At 43.8% G+C, this 20,100-nt stretch overlaps 2 protein-coding genes across 6 annotated transcripts in view; both read right to left on the bottom strand.

Moving 5' to 3' along the window:
• LOC111949655 (delta and Notch-like epidermal growth factor-related receptor) overlaps window positions 1-11,028 on the bottom strand; it is a 77,188-nt gene extending 66,160 nt beyond the window's left edge. The window contains exon 1 of the mRNA XM_023966997.2: window positions 10,522-11,028. Coding sequence (XP_023822765.1) covers window positions 10,522-10,821 — 300 coding nt within the window. The 5' untranslated portion in view covers window positions 10,822-11,028. The remainder of the gene's footprint in view (window positions 1-10,521) is intronic.
• Window positions 11,029-16,773: 5,745 nt separating this feature from the next.
• The window catches only part of LOC111949606 (E3 ubiquitin-protein ligase TRIP12), a 48,229-nt gene continuing 44,902 nt past the window's right edge, over window positions 16,774-20,100 (bottom strand). For all 5 annotated transcript variants that reach the window (XM_070434074.1, XM_070434078.1, XM_070434075.1 and 2 more), the window contains 6 exons: window positions 19,711-19,875; window positions 19,169-19,333; window positions 18,934-19,047; window positions 18,734-18,828; window positions 18,524-18,627; window positions 16,774-18,180 (listed from right to left, as the gene is read on the bottom strand). In XM_070434074.1, coding sequence (XP_070290175.1) covers window positions 17,984-18,180; window positions 18,524-18,627; window positions 18,734-18,828; window positions 18,934-19,047; window positions 19,169-19,333; window positions 19,711-19,875 — 840 coding nt within the window. In that variant the 3' untranslated portion in view covers window positions 16,774-17,983. The remainder of the gene's footprint in view (window positions 18,181-18,523; window positions 18,628-18,733; window positions 18,829-18,933; window positions 19,048-19,168; window positions 19,334-19,710; window positions 19,876-20,100) is intronic.

Here is a 20,100-nt window from a genome sequence, read left to right as displayed (position 1 = left end):
GTTTGCGCCAGACATAGCGTTTTCCTTGATTGCCAAAACCTCCATTTTAGTCTCATCTGACAGAGTACCTTCTTCCTATATGTTGGGGAGTCTCCCACATGCCTTTTGGCCAACACCAAACTGTGTTGCTTATTTTTTTCTTTAAGCAATGGCTTTTTTCTGGCCACTCTTCCGTAAAGCCCAGCTCTGTGAGTGTACGGCTTAATGTGGTCCTATGGAAAGATACTCCAATCTCCGCTGTGGAGCTTTGCAGCTCCTTCAGGGGTATCTTTGGTCTCTTTGTTCCCTCTCTGATTAATGCCCTTCTTGCCTGGTCCGTGAGTTTGATTCTGTCTAACCAATCACCTCCTATCTAATTCATCCTCTCGCCATCTACAGATCCTATCAACCTCACAGATCAGCGTCACACCTTTCTCAATACCATCCGTGCCGTCTAGCTGCGATCGCCGCTCTTCTTAGATATATCTATCATCGGTACCTCGATCCTCTCTTATAAGTGACCTCCTCAACCTCCGTCCTCAAGTCAACTCTGAATCTACTCCGACAGACTCTCATGTTCTCTGAATTTACTATTAACTATCCTATATGTATCCTCATGCTCTTCTCCTATTCAGATACGACTATCACTCATATCCGCATCTCTAGATATATATCTCAATACTCACACACCTCATACCGATCTCTCGCTGCATCTCTTCTCTATCATCCTTCATAAAGTAGCAATCGGGAGAGTTCAAAAGTATTCAGATTGTTTTTTATAACCCAACCCTGATCATAAATATAACAAACATATATAACCTATATCACATCTCACTTAGATATACTCATTCTCACTTCTCATATATCTCCTATGTTTTGATCGAGCTCTTAATTCATTTTCTTCCTTATGGTGCAGCTTGCTTTGGTGGTGCCCTTGCTAGTGGTGTTGCACTCTGGGGCATTTCAGAACAGGTGTATATATACTGAGATCATGTGACAGATCATGTGACACTTAGATTGCACACAGGTGGACTTTATTTAACTAATAATGTGACTTCTGAAGGTAATTGGTTGCACCAGATCTTATTTAGGGGCTTCATAGCAAAGGGGGTGAATACACATGCACACACCACTTTTCAGGTATTTATTTTTTTCATTTCACTTCACCAATTTGGACTATTTTGTGTATGTCCATTACATGAAATACAAATCCATTTAAATTACAGGTTGTAATGCAACAAAATAGGAAAAACGCCAAGGGGATGAATACTTTTGCAAGGCACTGTATGTAAAGCAATATATATACCGTATGTATACAGGGTTTATATATGTTTTACATTTTATATACGTCATTGATGTAAAGTGATGGCTTCCTCTACAGCAGGGGACGCTGGACTCAGACAGAGATCCCGTACCCTCCCCAAGCCTCCTCAGCCCCCCTCCCCAGTCAGCACAGAGACCCAGCTGCTAATGCTATCTAATCACTCTGGTTAGCGCCCTGGGCTAACAACACACCCACTGGGAGGGGAACACAGACACTTCTCTTCCTATTCCTGTCAGTCTTAGGGGCTCTGCCTGTCTGTATTCTTGTCTGTCTTAGGGGCTCTGTCTGTCTGTCTGTCTCTCTACTTCTCTCTCTCTCTCTCTGTCTGACTGCCTGCATTTTTGTTAATGTTAAAACCAAATATACTGTATGATTCAATGCCAACTACCTCTCCCAGTCCTGGTACAAAGCTAAAACCAGGTGGGAGCTCACATTTATCTGCAGGCGGCTCTGATTATATTATCTGATTATCTTAGCTTGGTTTCCAACATCCTCAAGCCATTTCTATGCTTCATTTACTTTACAGAGGAGAGTGGAAGGGGAGTTTGTGGCCTGTGCAAGGTTGCTGAGTTAGAGACGGGATACATTTCAAATGGCACCCTAGTCCCTATATAGTGCACTACTTTTGACCAAGGACCATAGGGCTCTGGCCAAAAGTAGTGCACACAATAAAGGGAATAGACTGCCGTTTGGGACATAACTGAGTGTACAAAACATTGCACCCTCCCCCCATATGTTGACTCCAATGCTTCCCACAGTGTGAAGTTGGCTGGATGTCCTTTGGGTGGTGGACCATTCTTGATACACACAGGAAACTGTGTAGCATTGCAGTTCTCTGGCACCTAGTACCATACCCCGTTCAAAGGCACTTAAATATTTTGTCTTGCCCATTCACCCTCTGAATGGCACACATACACAATCCATGTCTCATTTGTCTCAGGCTTAAAAATGATTCTTTAACCTGTCTCCTCCCCTTCATCTACACTGATTGAAGTGGATTTAACAAGTGACATCAATAAGAGATCAATAAGAGATCATAGCTTTCACCTGGATTCACCTGGTCAGTCTATGTCATGAAAAGAGCAGGTGTTCATAATGTTTTGTCCAGAGTTTATATACACACAACCTAAGTAGATGTGTCACTTTGGAAGTGATCTATCCACATATCTTTAGTTGGGTTACAAGCAATTAAACACATTTCCTGTAAATCAAGATATTAAGTTTGTTCCATAACATGAAGTAATGACTGCACTTTCTTTACATAAGACTTTCATATTAACTGGTTACAGAATTGTAACCAAATGGTGACTATCCCAACAATGGAAACCTTCCCAGGTTCTTTAGTATCACAGTACTTACACAGATATCATTTAAGATTCAGTGCTGGCAGGGAACATATAATCATACAAAATAAAAAAATACAGAACAAATTGCGTAGAATGACATTCACTGTCACTGGTGGACAAAAATAACAAACAATATGCCACTCCTCCAACTATTCTGAGAGAGATTACGTTCATCTGTCAAATTCGTTATTTGATTCTAGACAAATTTAATCGAAAATATGTTAAACGAACCAAAGTGTAATTTTGGATCATACCAATCAGAAAAATAACTTCAAATGAACAACAATGCCGTTCCACTTGTTATAGGGTATCTGTCTGCCCGCTTGCCCTTGTGGTCCTGTGTGGTTCGGTTGGTAACGCATGGCATTAGCAATGTCAGGATTGTAGGTTCAATTCCCCGGGCCACCCATATGTAAAATTTATGCACACACGACTGTAAGTCACTTTGGATTAAAGCGTCTGCTAAATAGCATATATATAGTCTGTGTCTGCGTGCCTGCCTCTCTGTCTGTCTGTCTCCTCAGGGGGCCTCTGTCATCGTCTGACAGTGCAGATGGAGTCATGCTATCTGAGGTAAAACAACAGGCCTCCTTTAGATTAAGCCCCCGTTTAGTGTCTCAGAGACCCAGCAAGCTGTTCAGGACTACTCCAATACACAGAACATACTGGGTATCATCCCACACCGCCTCATTAAATGCTGTTATGCTGATAAACTGTGTCTGTGGCTTAGATCAGTATGTGTGTCTGGATGCCCGTCTATGTGTCTGTGTGTGTAAACTATAACTCAGTGGAGACGGCAGGCGGATTTGGCTGCACTGTTGCTAAGAGACACCCTCTCCTGGAAGAACGAAGGGCAAAAGTACAGATGATGAAGACACACACTCGCTGGTGGTATCAGTCTTTCCACATCTCCATCCTTATCCTCCAAACATACACACACACACACACACACACACACACACACACACACACACACACACACACACACACACACACACACACACACACACACACACACACACACACACACACACACACACACACACACACACACACACACACACACACACACACACACACACGCGCACACGCACACACAAGTAACCACAATATGACTGCTGATTAATAGGTGGCATGTATACTAATGACCATGGTGGATGGAGGGTGGATACTTGCTGAGTAAGAGCAGTATGCGTTTTACCCCCAGCCTTGTGACGCAAAGCCTAGGGCCGTAGAGGATATAAATAGGACTTATGACAGACAAACAGCAGAAACATAAACCCACTGGCAAAAGAGCCTTTCTCAATCTAGGACAGAGCAAAAAGACAAATGTCTGTGTCCTATGACAACAGACAAAAGAGTAATCTTCTCTTCAGTCCTCCTCCATCCCTCACCCGAACTGACATTGACCTGACAACAGCACCAATAGAGGATGAGATCAGAAAGGATAGGGTGGTGTCTGAGTTCCAGATCAGCTGGAGCTTTTAGCCAACTCCCCTAACGTTTGTCATTGAATAATAGAGTCTGCAACCAGGTCATATTGGGATGGGTTGTGAGGTTGCCAGGTTGGATTCGGCTTATTGTAGTTCAACACCACAGAGCCTATTAAGGTTGACAATGAAGGCCATGTTGGCCATATTCACCCTATCCATATGCATAGAMCTCTCTCAGCCACAAGATCAAAGATCAAGATCAAAAGGGAAGGTGATGTGTGATGTGGAAATGAGCAAGGCATTTGGCCGAGTGAGTGCTCTCTTCTTCAGAGAAATATGGGAAACATCACATCTAGAGGACATCACCCTGAATATGAGATTATTGATGATTGGTGATGGTTAAAAAAGGTCATTCATCGTATTCGGTGGCAGATACTGCATTGATGATATTGTATATTTTCGGGTTCTTCGAAACCAGCATTAATAACATAACAATTATTCTGTTCTAACCATACGCTAGGCTACCAGGATGTATATAGAAAATGACTCACTAAAATAGGAGCTTCTATATGCCAAACTAAACAAGTGAAAAAAAGAGGGGATACAATACTTCAGAGTGAGATACAACTCAGATAAAGAAGGCAAGAGGGAGAAATGAAAGGAAGAAAACTTAAAGAACGAGACAATGAGAGTAGAATACCCAAGGGGTGCTGTAGTCTAGAATAGTCCATGTTGCTGTTCTATTTCTTGTAAGACAAATGGGTGAGTGACAGGGTGAGATGGTCTGCAGTGCTGCAGGGCTGCAGAATGAGATGTTTCAGTCCAGAACTGTCAGTCTGCCTTGCAGACAGTAGGACTTATGCTCCCTGCTGCTAATGTTAAGGGGCGATACTACGACTATATACATCAACCTTACCTAATACACTGGACCCACTGCAATTTGCATACCGCCCAAAGAGTTCCACGGACAACACAATCGCAATTTCGCTGCACTCTGTAGTATCCTAGACAAGAGGAATACCATCATTAAGCTCAGGGCCCTGGGTCTGTACCCCTCCCTCAACAACGAGATCCTGGACTTCCTGACGGGCAGACCCCAAGTGGTGAGGGGCCCCCCACAGATGCATGCTCAGCCCCCTAAAGTGTCCGCATGCTTCCCAACCGAAACAGTTTGGAAGAGTTTGTGCATATATTATGACGACATTGTGTGACGTTTTTGTTTGTTTTGGACTTCGGTAAGGGTTTCGGGCATACACATCTTTTTCTACAGGCAAGCCGAAGTCAGTAGCTGAAGTCAGTAGCCGAAGTCTACGCCCTTTGTCAGTGATTGGTCAACAGTAGAGATTATTCAATAAAGTCTTTGTTGTGATTCAATGAGAGATGATGCACATTTTTTCATTGAGAAATACTGCACCAAACACCTTAGTTAGATTAAAATTGTGCGACTAAGATCTCCTTGGCAAAAACGTCAAAATGAATGACAGATTTCTTTAATTATCTTAGATTCATTCTGACTATTTTGAGGAAGTCTATACTGGCTATGGCGTCTCAGAATGGACAAAGAGTACTATTGTCGCTTTTTCTGCTTTTCCAAGCGGTCTTTTAAGGGAATAAGCACACTTGTTCGGTTCGCTTAACCGACTTCGGCTAGGTGCCAGCAGAACTGACACCTTTAGAGACTGTTTGCACTCTCCACACATCCAACCTTTACACACAAGCACACACACATATACACACACAAACACACAACCACAAATAAACACACACACAAACACATTCACACAAACCACAAATAAACACACCACAAAATAAACACACACACACGCACCACACACACAGACAGACCAGACAACATTACACACACACACACACACACACACACACACACACACACACACACACACACACACACACACACACACACACACACACACACACACACCACACACACACACACACAACACACACACACACACACACACACACACACACACACACACACAAACCACAGTTGACCAGCAGGGGGAGAGAGTGAACATGACCATCTCCTGTTCAACCTGCTGATTCTCTCTCAGACCGCAAGCAGTCTTATCTGGCTTATCAGCACTGGAATAAAACAACATCAATTCTAATCCAAACATTATGATCTGATGATAAAGACCACCGTAAACTCCCTGTGCCACAGTCTCTCTATGGTGTTGTAATGATCATGTAAATACTGTAATGAGTACTCCCTCTGCAGTGTTCGGATAAAAAGCTGTGTGGGTATTACCATATTCCTTGTGGCCTCTATCTTTCTGCTCCCCTAACAAGCAGGGGATATGAAAGCAGCTCAGACTGAGAGTAAAGGGCTGTGTGGCGTTGTGCCTTGAGCTAGCCTTAACTGGATGGCACTGAAACGCTGGAACAAAAGCTGTAGCTCTGCAGCAACCCAGAGACTCTGAGAGACACAAGCAGATCACCACCACCACTCACCACTCACTATGGGCCAGTCCCTTCTCCTAGCATATCACATGTTAGTATTCTGCAGGGCCCTGGTCTGTGCATAGCAGAGGGTACTGAGGGGGACTCAGCGACCCCCCCCCCCACACACACACACACACAAACCTTTTTGGTTCAATGTAGAACCCTTTTGGTTCCAGGTAGAACCCTTTTTTTGTTTTCATGCAAAATCCCTTCCACAGAGTAAAGGAACCGAAAACGTTTTCTCCTATGGGGACAGCCGAAAATCCCTTTTGGAACCATTTTTCCCTAAGAGTTTAGGGGTGTACAAACTGCTCTCAACCTCGAGATTCAGAAAAATATTTTTCCTTCAAAGCTGTGATGCGCAGCTCCCGTAAATAGTGGTTCTGAATACATAGAGCCACCTGCCACTTAAAACAGCTCAAACAGTTTCCATTCCACCACAATGAAAACCCATTATGATAAACCTCCACACAATCTCCAGAAAAGTGCAGAGCTCAAATGAAATCCTCGCTAGGAATCATTGGAAGTGAGTGACCTCATAGAGAGGTATACTTTGTAATGGTAAACACAAAATGCTCATAGAGAGGTATACTTTGTAATGGTAAACACAAAATGCTGGAGCAATGAGATTAAGTGAACCCAGCTCAACAATCCACTATTCACCGTCTCATAATGCTGAAAGGCTGAACAATCCAATAAGAGCTCATTGTGGGCTTGTCTTTAAGGGGTGATACACTCTACAGACTCCCTGACACTGACACACATACTTATTGCAGAGCACAACCAGTCTTTCAATAAGGAATAAGCCTGGGCCCTGGAGAGTCATGGGTGAATAACTTACAGATACACAAGCAGGAGAAATCTCAGGAACACCCCATATAGGACCAGCTAATAGCTATAGGTACAGACTAGAATGGGTAGAGGTTCAGGTAAACAAACAACTACGCTTGATTCACACTATATGGCAGTCCTGAACAGTACTGTGCTGGCTTGGATATCTTCTTTTCACATTGTCCTTTACAGCACGGTTCCAGCATATCCTGGCCAGCCCAGCACAGCTCCTCTGTGCTTGATTTGTGAAAATGGTACTTGTTTAATTAGATTATATTTTTGATTTAACTAGGCAAGTCAGTTTAAAACAAATTATTTTTTTCAATGACATCCTAGGAACAGTGGGTTAACTGCCTTGTTCAGGGGCAGAACGACATATTTTTACCTGTCAGCTCGGGACTTGATCTTGCAACCTTTCGGTTACTAGTCCAACGCTCTAACCACTAGGCTACCTGCCGCCCCACATTAGATTAGATAACCAGGCATGTCACTGATTCAGTATGTTCCTGGTTTCTCTCAGCTCCCATCTGAACCAGCTCAGGATGAGACATGATGGTTAACTGACTCTAACACCATCGAACAATGGCACACTCTCCGAGGTCAAATCTCACTTTCCTCTCCTCCTACTCTCCAGCACGGAAACATTTAGTCTCCTAAACTCTTGAGCTCATTTGACAAATTGGACGATTCCTTTAGGATAGGATGTTTGACTGATTCCCTCACAGTTCTTACTGTCAATTGCTTTCTCGTTCTCTCTCTCTCTCTCCATCTCCCATCCGTCTTTCTCCATCTCCCCCTCTCGCTTTCTCTCTCTCTCAATCGATCTCTCTCTTTCCATCTCACATTTTTAATTCTCCATCTCCATCCTCTCTCATTCACTCTCTCTCTCGCTCTCTTCCTCCACTTCTGAGCTCCATCTGTGGTGCGAGTGTGACGCACGGAGGAAGGATGCAAACAGCCAGGGTGTCCCGCTGTCCGTCCGACAAACCAGGTCGTTTACCAAATCCCTATTGACTGCTGCTCCAGTTGCCATGGAGAAAGAGTGGGATAGGGAGAGAATAATCAATTACTCCCCAAAGAGTTTCTCTCATAGGCTGGCAGTGGCGGACCTGTGGTGCGGAGGAGCGGAGTGGTTGCGACAGTACCAAACAGCTGCTGCCCTCACCATTTCTATTCCAGGAGAAGGAAACAAGGCCAGCCAAGGAGACGGTGATAAGGTCCCTGGCTGAATGTTCCATTAAGAAGTCCGCTGCTGTTCTGTCACTGCTGGTGGTGGTGCAAAGTCTATCCTGAATGTAGTAGAAGTCATTTGGAATCATGCTGTTGAAGAGGTAGCCTTGCCTGAGACCCCAAATGTCATCCTCGGACCTTGAAGACGTCCTCTCGGCGTAATAGTTAAGACATTGGTTTGGCAAATGGGAAACCTGGGTTCAATCCCCATTGGTTCAACTTACACAGCCAGTCAGACAGCGCACTCACCTCCACACACTGCCCCTTTTCTTCAGGTAGATTGGCCTGTGACCAGGCTGTGACTGTGGGAGGCCTACCTGCCACCTGTGGGTTTGTAGCTGTCAACGTTCTCAGCAAAGAGTTACCTTGGTAGTTTGGTTATGAGATACAATGACGCTGGCTGCTGTTTGTGGATGCACTCTCTTACACCAGAATAAATCAGACAGGGGCCTTACAGACTGAATCCTATTGCTATCTACCTCATAACAACAAGCAGTATTCGCTACATGCAGTGAATAGTTGAGTCAACTCTGAATCCCCTTGAGGTATCCTACAAAGAACTGGGTTAGGTAAGATTGAAATGCGAAACACATTCTGCTATTGAGGTCATTATGACCAGTGGTATGTGAAGCAAGGACATTGGCCTTTTCCTTAGGAAACAATCCCACCCATTCAGGTCATTCGCTTAGACATGTGTCATCACACGCGTCAGTTATTCAAGTGCTTCACCTCTATCACTGGTAAAGTTGTTTGGATAACTGGTAAAGTTATTTTCTTGCTGATGTAAGGAATCGTTAGAAATTGTCACAAAATTCAATGAGGGTCAAAACGCCATGGGTTCATATAAATAGCTCATGATTAATGAATAACAGCCATATCCAACCGTAGGAGAGCACATTCATTGATAACAGTTCTCTATAATAGAATCAATGGCCTGATGAATGCCAATAGTTGTAGGCAAGTTCTACTCTGCTCACACCAGTGCTTATTCACGGTAGCCACACACACACACAACCCTAAGACACACATGTTTGTTTTACTATCCTTGTGGGGACCAAACAATTGATTCCCATTCAAAATCCTATTTTCCTTAACCCCTAACCCTAAACCTAACCCTAAGCTTTAAAATAACCTTAATCCTAACCCCAAACCCCTAATCCTAACCCTAAATTTAACCCCTAAGCCTAAAATAGCCTTTCTCCTTGTGTGTAACAGTGAAATGTCCCCACTTGCCCGAATTGTCCTTGTTTTACTATCCTTGTAATGACTTCTGGTCCCCACAAGGATAGTAAAGCCCCCCCAAACACACACACATACACACATACACACACACACACACACACACACACACACACACACACACACACACACACACACACACACACACACACACACACACACACACACACACAAATACACTGAAGATTGTATTTCAATGTATTTCATTGACACCGTCAGTTCTCAGGCTGATGAACCACTTGCCTCTAGCTATGAACAACTCAATATTAGCTGGTAGTACGACATGATACTCCTGTTCAGCCTGTGAGACTTGGTTGGTGTGAACCGCCATAAACATCTGTGCCTTACAGTACTGCTGATCCATCTCTGTTTCCTATCATACGCACTCCCGTATCCTACTTCGCTACTCCTCTCCACTCCTGTTGCCACAGCAACACAGCACTCCTCTTCATGTCTCGCTCACATCACATGCTCCCATTAAAAACCATCTCCAAGGGAGAAGAGAGAAAGAGAGATGCACATTATGTTATATCGGTATCAACATTCTAAATGTAATAGAACCCAGCAGGATAATATCAGACAGACAGACAGACAGACAGAGACAGACAGACAGACAGACAGACAGACAGACAGACAGACAGACAGACAGGACAGACAGGTGGGTGGGGCTCACCTCACAGTTGTGTCCGGTGAAGTCGGAGGTGCAGGTGCAGCTGTAAGCCCAGGTGTTGGGCAGAGTGTCCTCTGTCTCCGGGTCGGAGGGCTGAGCCGAGCAGGCACCTCCGTTGAGACAAGGCCGTCCCTCGCAGGGGTCAGGCAGGGGAGTGGCCTGGGTGGGGTCAGCCTCAGCCGGGGCAGCCGCCTCCGGAGCAGGGGGCTCCAGATCAAGGGGGGAGGAGAGACCCCTACCCCCGGCACTCAGCAGAAGCAGGAGGAGGTACAGGGGGTGCTGCGTGGGCACAGGCATCCTCATCTTCTCTTATGTATGTATATCCCTTATTTGTCTCTCGCTCTCTGTTCCTCTTAGCTCTGGCTTAGTGAGTAAGCTGCTGGTCGCTCTGCTATCTCGGTGTGTTGATGAGGGAGCTGAATGGAGAGTGTGTGAATGTAAGAAGCAGGCTGGTAGGGATGCTGTAGACTGGCTGTGTGCACTGCTACTGAGCGAGAGAGCTGACTGGCTGACGAGGAGACTGAGGAAGGGGGCTAGCTACCGCCCCAGCTCTGATTCATAGTGACGACAGGTGACGACACTCTATCTCTCTCTCTCTCACACACGCACAGATAGCCGCACACACACAAACACACAGAGCTGCGCACGTATATGCACAAGCACATAAAGTCTACACTTGTTGTATTCGGCGCATGTGGCAAATAAAGTTTGATTTGATTTTGACATGGACGCACACACACAAACACACCTTAGTTGGAATCTCATCATTCATGACCTCCTTGGAGCTGGAGGGGGAGGGGGGCTATTCCACATCATAATCATAGAAAACATGTGCAGAGTTTCAGCTAAATAAATCTGGTCACAATTCACATTTGGAATGATGCAGAGTATTTGCTGCACCACATAAGAGACATTCCACAGTGGAACTGGGCACAGATCTCCATCTGCTACATTGGAATCAGAGCAATAATCCAACTGACAAGCTCTTTGAAAACAATAGAAACGATTAGAACCAAGATTTAAGAAGACCAAATCTTGGTACAATGACTCAATAATCCATGCATTCTGGAAATGCTATAAAGTGCAAAACTTATGGGCGAAGTTAGAAAGTTGGCTGTCAGAAGTATTACAATGTAAATGTACTTCTAATCAGTCTGTCTACATATTTCAAGACATGTCATATGAGGGTGCAGTGAGATACCCGATGGTTTGGACGATACTCTTCCTGTCAATTACCTTGAAAAAAACGTATACTTAACTTGAAATCAACCAATACTCCATCGTTAAGACAATGGACAAATCATATGCTTCAATATCTAAATATTGAAAGACCGTGGGCGATGGAGATGAACGCAATTGAGGACGTGGTGGAGAGGAGTGCAGGCACTGGAGATAGGGGTGAGAAAAGATGGGTCTGGGCAGGTGTGACGTTGTTGATGTTTGTGTTCGTCTGTATGTTGTCTTTCGTACGTGTATGTTTTGTACAATAGTGGCCAAAAGTTTTGAGAATGACACAAATATTAATTTTCACAAAGTCTGCTGCCTCAGTTTGTATGATATCAATTTGCATATACTCCAGAATGTTACGAAGAGAGATCAGATGAATTGCAATTAATTGCCTTGCAAATGATCTGAATCCCCCCCAAAAATGTCCACTGCATTTCAGCACTGCCACAAAAGGACCAGCTGACATCATGTCAGTGATTCTCTCGTTAACACAGGTGTGAGTATTGACGAGGACAAGCTGGAGATCATTCTGTCATGTTGATTGAGTTCTAATAACAGACTGGAAGCTTCAAAAGGAGGGTGGTGCTTGGAATCATTGTTCTTCCTCTGTCAACCATGGTTACCTGCAAGGAACACTGCTCTGTCATCATTGCTTTGCACAAAAAGGGCTTCACAGGCAAGGATATTGCTGCCAGTAAGTTGCACCTACATCAACCATTTATCAGATCATCAAAAACTTCAAGGAGAGCGGTTAATTGTTGTGAAGAAGGCTTCAGGGCACCCAAGAAAGTCAGCAAGCGCCAGGACCATCTCCTAAAGTTGATTCAGCTGCGGGATAGGGGCACCACCAGTACAGAGCTTGCTCAGGAATGGCAGCAGGCAGGTGTGAGTGCATCTGCACGCACAGTGAGGCGAAGACTTTTGGAGGATGGCCTGGTGTCAAGGGCAGCAAAGAAGCCACTTCTCTCCAGGAAAAACATCAGGGACAGACTGATATTCTGCAAAAGGTACAGGGATTGGACTGCTGAGGACTGGGGTAGTCATTTTTTCTGATGAATCCCCTTTCCGATTGTTTGGGGCATCCGGAAAAAAGCTTGTCCGGAGAGACAAGGTGAGCGCTACCATCAGTCCTGTGTCATTCCAACAGTAATGCATTCTGAGACCATTCATGTGTGGGGTCGCTTCTCAGCCAAGGGAGTGAGCTCACTCACAATTTTGCCTAAGAACACAGCCATGAATAAAGAATGGTACCAACACATCCTCCGAGAGCAACTTCTCCCAACCATCCAGGAACAGTTTGGTGACGAACAATGCCTTTTCCAGCATGATGGAGCACCTTGCCATAAGACAAAAGTGATAACTAAGTGGCTCAGGGAACAAACATCGATATTTTGGGTCCATGGCCAGGAAACTCCCCAGACCTTAATCCCATTGAAAACATGTGGTCAATCCTCAAGAGGCAGGTGGACAAACAAAAACTCACAAATTCTGACAAACTCCAGCATTGATTATGCAAGAATGGGCTGCCATCAGTCAGGATGTGGCCCAGAAGTTAATTGACAGCATGCCAGGGCGGATTGCAGAGGTCTTGAAAAAGAAGGGTCAACACTGCAAATATTGACTCTTTGCATCAACTTCATGTAATTGTCAAAAAAAGCCTTTGACACTTATGAAATGCTTGTAATTATACTTCAGTATTCATAGTAACATCTGACAAAAATATCTAAGACACTGCGCAGCAAACTTTGTGGAAATTAATATTTGTGTCATTCTCAAAACATTTGGCCACGACTGTATTGTTTGAAAAATACATTTTAAATCGTACAAAAAAAGGATTCAGAGCAATAATCCAAACTATAAAGCCTCTCTTCAAATACTCTCAATTACTCAGCAACCAGTTTCCATGGCGATCCCGAGGGGACCTGTACACTTGACAGGCATTATAGCTGTAATGTCAGCGACTCTTATTGTTTCTCTCCATCACCTTCAGAGGTGAGCCCAGAGGTCAGTTCATTCTCCACCCAACCGTGAACTGCCTCTGATGTGAATTACCTCTCACCCTGCTCTTACACCAAACTCTGCCTATGAATGGTTCTAAACACCTTCAAGGTGAAATAAAACCTTAGCAAGTTGCAAGAATCTAATTAAACAAGTTTGCATGATAAATATAAAATAAAGGTTATGAGTCTCTTAATGATCTTCAAATACATTGATGAAATACCATTCTCTCAATCAGGATCTTATAACATCATAAATGTAAAAGCTCAGGAGTTTTAGATTATGTCCCAAATTGTACCCTACTACTACTTACACTACCGTTCAAAAGTTTGGGGTCAGTTAGAAATGTCTTTGTTTTTGAAAAAAAAWATATATTTTTTGTCCATTAAAATAACATCAAATTGATCAGAAATAGACTGTAGACATAGTTAATGTTGTAAATGACTATTGTAGCTGGAAACTGCTGATTCTTTATGGAATATCTACATAGGCGTACAGAGGCCCATTATCAGCAACCATCACTCCTCAGCATCCCGGAATCGCCTCTTCACTGTTGACGTTGAGACTGGTGTTTTGCGGGTACTATTTAATGAAGCTGCCAGTTGAGGACTTGTGAGGCGTTTGTTTCTCAAACTAGACACTAATGTACTTGTCCTCTTGCTCAGTTGTGCACCGGGGCCTCCCACTCTTTCTATTCTGGTTAGAGCCAGTTTGAGCTATTCTGTGAAGGGAGTAATACACAGCGTTGTACGAGATCTTCAGTTTCTTGGCAATTTCTCACATGGAATAACCTTAATTTCTCAKAACAAGAATAGACTGACAAGTTTCTGAAGAAAGTGCTTTGTTTCTGGCCATTTTGAGCCTGTAATTGAACCCACAAATGCTGATGCTCCATATACTAAACTAGTCCAAAGGCGGACAGTTTTATTGCTTCTTTAATCAGAAACAGTTTTCAGCTGTGCTAACATAATTGAAAAAGGGTTTTCTAATGATCAATTAGCCTTTTAAAATGATAAACTTGGATTAGCTAACACAACGTGCCATTGGAACACAGGAGTGATGGTTGCTGATAATGGGCCTCTGTACGCCTATGTAGAAAACCCATATAAAATCTGCCGTTTCCAGCTACAATAGTCATTTACAACATTAACAATGTCTACACTGTATTTCTGATCAATTTTATGTTATTTTTACAGACAAAAAATGTGCTTTCTTTCAAAAACAAGGACATTTCTAAGTGACCCCAAATGTTTGAAAGGTAGTGTATATAGTAGACTACTGTTGACCAGAGCCCATAAAGTTGTGCACTATGTAGGGAATAGGGTGCCATTTGGGAAGTACAATAAATATTCCCTTATCTCATGAGGTTGGTATGATTCATGACCTTCATTTCGGTAAGTAAAACGTCTTTGTAGGCAGCTACCTCAGGAAGTGACTCTGTCACCATGTCATGTGACCATGCGGTGTGGTCGATATAATGCACGGTGGTCGAGAAAAGCACGTCAGCCCTCCGCTGAGTCCCAACTCTCTATTTCCATAAGGAGTCTAAACTCAGGCCAGTAAATCTGTCAGCTCCACCACTTTACTCATCTCACAGAGAGAGCCGGGTACTGTAACCAACTTATCTGCTTGCATGCTTTAAAAAATAAAGGTAGAGAAGTTTATGGAGTTACTGGTTCTGGCAGTATTGTATGTAACCATACATGACTCAATATAACTGGAATTCTGACCTGTCAGCGTCATGGTGATGCAATCCCTTCAATGACAAGGCCCTATCAATAAGCTATCTAATGAGGACTTCTTGGCACAGACTTTCAATGGTGTCCCAGGACAGACTAAATGTAAGACTGATTTAAGTCTTGAATAATTCCCTTTGTAGTTGACTGCAAAGAAGAAAAAAAACATATTTATTCAGTGGGATCCATTTATTGGCCATTTAGTGATATCACTTGGCAAAGACATTTCTTCTAACTCATTTCCATTATGCAACAAATGATGCAGAACTTTAGGCAGCATTGAGTAAGTGTGTGCTACAGGTGAAACTGTAGGTGAAACTGTAGCACAGCAGTGGACTCTATGCTTCTTTGCTGTATCTCCAAAGCCTCACTAGCCACTTCCCCAACCCTTAACAAAAAAAGGTTGCCGTTTAGGAACGGCAGTAAAAGTGCAGTCGACTGTGGTATTCTGGACAGTTATTGCAGAATAACTGTTTATACTGCACTATATTTGCAGTTACACTGCAAAATTACTGCAGTAAATGTTGTACACAGTATTTGCTGCATACTGCAGTTATACTGCACTTTAACTATTTATACAACAGTGTACTGCAGTTACATGGCACTCTGACTGCAATCTTTTTTTCATAAGAGAAGAGGTTAGACTCACCCTGCTGGGGTAGGAAAGGAAAACAAATTCCTCTGGAGGTGACATTCAAGACACCTCTCCACCTGTCCCCTAGCATCTCCCTGGCCGTGACCCTACTCTCTGAGGGTGTCTCAGGAAGAGTAGGGATATGCAAAAAAAAMCATTTCCAATTAACACATGTATTAATACACACTTGTACATGTGTAAAAAAGGACAAATAAGCACCAAATTATACTGTATATCAGTTATGTTGTGTCCAATTCCATGTCCCTCAGAACATTAATGGTAAAAAAAAAAAAAAAAAAAGTAAAGTTACCTATAATGAAGACAATTCAAAAACTTACATTTTACAATGCAAGTTAATTATGTATGTATATATATGTATGTATATATATATATATATATACACACATACATACACACACTCAGTTCATACACAATACCTTTGTCCACCAGTCACTGAAACATCAACCCTTCAAGTGCTACTCTTAATAAACCATGACATARAATTGGTAGGGTCAGTGGTAATCAACTGTTCATATAAATGAGGTATGTTTTTAAATCAAGCAACTCCTACCCCCATTGATCACCTCCAAGACTGTCAGTCAGATCCACAGAATGAAGGATGAAAGGAAGAACAGGAGGATTAAATAAAGAGAACACAGATGAGTCAAACAGTTACTTTATTTTATGTTCAGGTAAAAACATTAACCTGATGCAGTAAATTATTGCAGATCTTAGAAACCAGCACATGAACGATTGGGCCAGGAGAGCATTGAGTGGGGCCCTCCCCTGGCCACAGACTGCAGGTGCACACCACGGTTTGTTCCAAGCCAGCAGCCAAAAAAAAAATAGACAGCAAGAAAAAAGGTGAAAATTAAAAAAAGGTGAAGCAGACATCCCCACCTCAAACCGGGCATGAAACTGCATATAAACTCTTATTCCATAAATGAACTTGAAATGCTATCTGGCCGTGAAACGATAAAAGGAGTCCAGCCAAATGGGTGCGCTCAGCTACAATAGGGATTTGGGGGGGGGGGCTCAGAGTTTGGCCTAAGCCAGTCAGTCTGTCAGAGCGCACTCCCTCAGAGTCCATCTGAGACACACTACTACTCTATCAAAGTGAGAGCAAAAAGTAAGTTAACTTATCCAACACACTGGATAACTCTTATGTTTGAGCTGAAGCTCTTTGTAATTGTAGACCAGAACACAATTTCAACTTGGGAAAAATATATATATAAAAAAAAAAGCTCTCATCACTACCCGCAGTCAACCAACTGCAACTCTCGTTTCCAAAAAATGTATACGCAAACACACACAAAAGGAGGGGTAGCAGAACCAAAACGCAACAAACTGGGGCCGGGCCGTATAATACAGGAGAACAGAATGGAAAACAGACAAACTGAAGGGGAAAGGAGACATGAGAACAAAGAGCTATTCTATCAAATGTGTAGAATGAGCAGTCTGGAATTTTTTTCTGTACAAATTATCTTTGGAGCTAAAGTGAACCTAGCTTGCTCTATGGACCTCCCCACCACAGTGACATTCACCACTTGGGAAACATCCCTTTAAATATCACACAGCAACGCACTTTAAAATGTAACTCAGGTTTTTTTTTTCTTCGTTTTTTTTTAACATTACTCAACTGATAATTTTTGTTTTGTTCTGCGAGTCATTTAACACCTTTTTTGTAGGAGACAGGGGCAGCAAATATATAACTCAAGTCCTTTAATTTCTGCAAGCTGTGTTCTCTAACAAGAAGGCTGTACACACTTGGCCTTGATGTAGGTGATTACAAAAAGAAAAACTAAAAAGGAAGTCATGATTTCGTCAGTTTGCTGTAGAAGGCATTTTGAATGGGAGAGAGACTGCGAGATCAGGACAGGTGAAAGGACTGCTGGCCCTCACGGGCCGCAATCAACAGTTTCTTGCGCATGATCTCGATGCTGGAGTAGTCAGGCAGCTTCAGGTAGTTGACGCAGGTCATAACCGACGGCAGGAAGTCGTCCGGGTTCTCCGTCGACTCAAATGTCTTCCGCACGATGGTCAGCGGCGGGTTCAGACTACGGAAACCTGGAGAGAAAGAGGTGGCATGATCAGAATCAGCTCAAAACTGCCATGGCTGGATTTGTCTGTCGACATACTTTTTTGTCTTGTCCTATTCTCTATACTTGAGGTCTATGATATTTTCATTTGCGGGTTTCCAGTAGAGTGAACAGTGTCACATTCATTTCCTTACTAAGTGCATGAGGGCACGACATGACTACAGCCTCAGTTAAAGTGCATTGCACTCTGAAAACATGTCACCCAAAGTGTGGGATTGTTCAATTCTCAAATCGGAGAATGGGACCACTCAACTTCGGAGCACAACAAATCTTCAAGTGTGTATGGTGAATATGTATCCATGACCACTCACCTCCAACAGGTAGCCTGGGGCTTCCTGTTACAAATTGCAGGAAAAGTCTCTGCTGCTCTGCATCGAAACTGCTGAGCACGTCAAACAGGAACCTCACAGCACGACTGTGGAGAGAAACAGACGAAACGTCAAACCACTGTACTCTGACAAGTCCTAAACACGACACTAAGTGTAGGTCTGGTCAGAGCTCTGGTCGGTGGAGTAACTCACCTGTCATGCGTGTAGCCGTGGTCGGGCCGACAGCACTCCATCAGGGTCTTGACGTCCCAGGTCTCGGACTTGCTGCCACAAAGCAGCTGATCCAACTACAGGCGGAAGGGAGAGCACAGAGGGGGTTGGCAACGTGACATCCTGAAGACAACCAAACACCTAAATAAATTATTTTTGGGATTATTGATAGCAGTACTCACCTCTTCAGGGTAGAAATACTGCAAGTGATGCAGGGGGAAGACTGACTCAAACCCTTCCCTGAAAGATTCAAACTGCCGGGACACACCTTCGTTCATCGTCCAGTAGACCACCAGCTGTGGAGAGAATGGGACCAACGGTCAGCTCCATAAGGAGGTGGACACTGGTTTGTGGAGAGTCTATATGTAGGAGCGCTGTGTGTGTGTGTCTAAGTGTGTGCGTGCATGAGCTACCCACCCTGAGGTACTCCTCCAGGTTGTAGATGGTGACAGGGATGTCCTTGCCTCCCTTCTTCAGCTCGATGTTGGGGAAACCGGGCAGGGTGAAGTCCAGGCCTAGGTCCTCCACAGAGCAGCCGTTCATGTTGAGACTCTCCAGAGCCTGCTGCAGGGTCTCTCTCGTCTAGGAGGAAACAGGCCTTTTATTAATATGGGGAACGTAACATGGAAGAGCATCATCAATCTGATAGGGAGGGGCCATAACGTTTTACACTCCACCAAGCACTCTCCTTAGCAAAACATCACTGACACTTGAATACAGCTGCAAATTCTGACACGCATTAAATTTACGTGTGGACTGCAGAGCCCTTTGCGCAATGCGTGGGGAGAGCCACTAAGCGGATGTCTACTGGAGTGTAAATCAAGCTCTACTATAGCTACCACTATGAACCCCATCTCTGAGAAAGACCTCCATAAGAGTATCCAAGTTCTCATCACCAAAATCAAATTGTAATGACTGAGGTTAGCTGCATCTGGGGAGGTTGTGTATCGGGGACTGACTTGGGAGCGGTCCTGCTCCAGCCTCCTCTTCTGGCGGATGATGTCCTCCAGGTGCTGGATGGACTTGGCCACACCCGGGTCGATGTTGACCAGGTCGTGGGAGCTGATGGATGTCTCGTGCCGCAGCATCCACTTGTAGAAGGGCAGCCCCAGGGGCAGGTCCAGCTGGGAGGGAGACAGGTGTTAGATCAGCAGAGGGCTCCCTACTGAGAGGTTCAGGTGAGAGTACAATTCTGCTTGAAAGGTGAGAGCATGTAGGAGGGCTGTAGAAGAGGGGAGTTGAAGTAGGAGCACAGAAAAAATATACAAAATCACCAAAATACAAATCACCTTTAGTCTGGCAAACAGGGCTAAAGGCAAGTAATGTAAGTGTAAAAACCACTCCAAAAC

Source organism: Salvelinus sp. IW2-2015, linkage group LG22 (genome assembly GCF_002910315.2).
Source record: "Salvelinus sp. IW2-2015 linkage group LG22, ASM291031v2, whole genome shotgun sequence".
Lineage (NCBI taxonomy): Eukaryota > Metazoa > Chordata > Actinopteri > Salmoniformes > Salmonidae > Salvelinus > Salvelinus sp. IW2-2015.
Note: the sequence above shows the minus strand (reverse complement) of the source record. Positions and strands in the feature narration are given on the sequence as shown.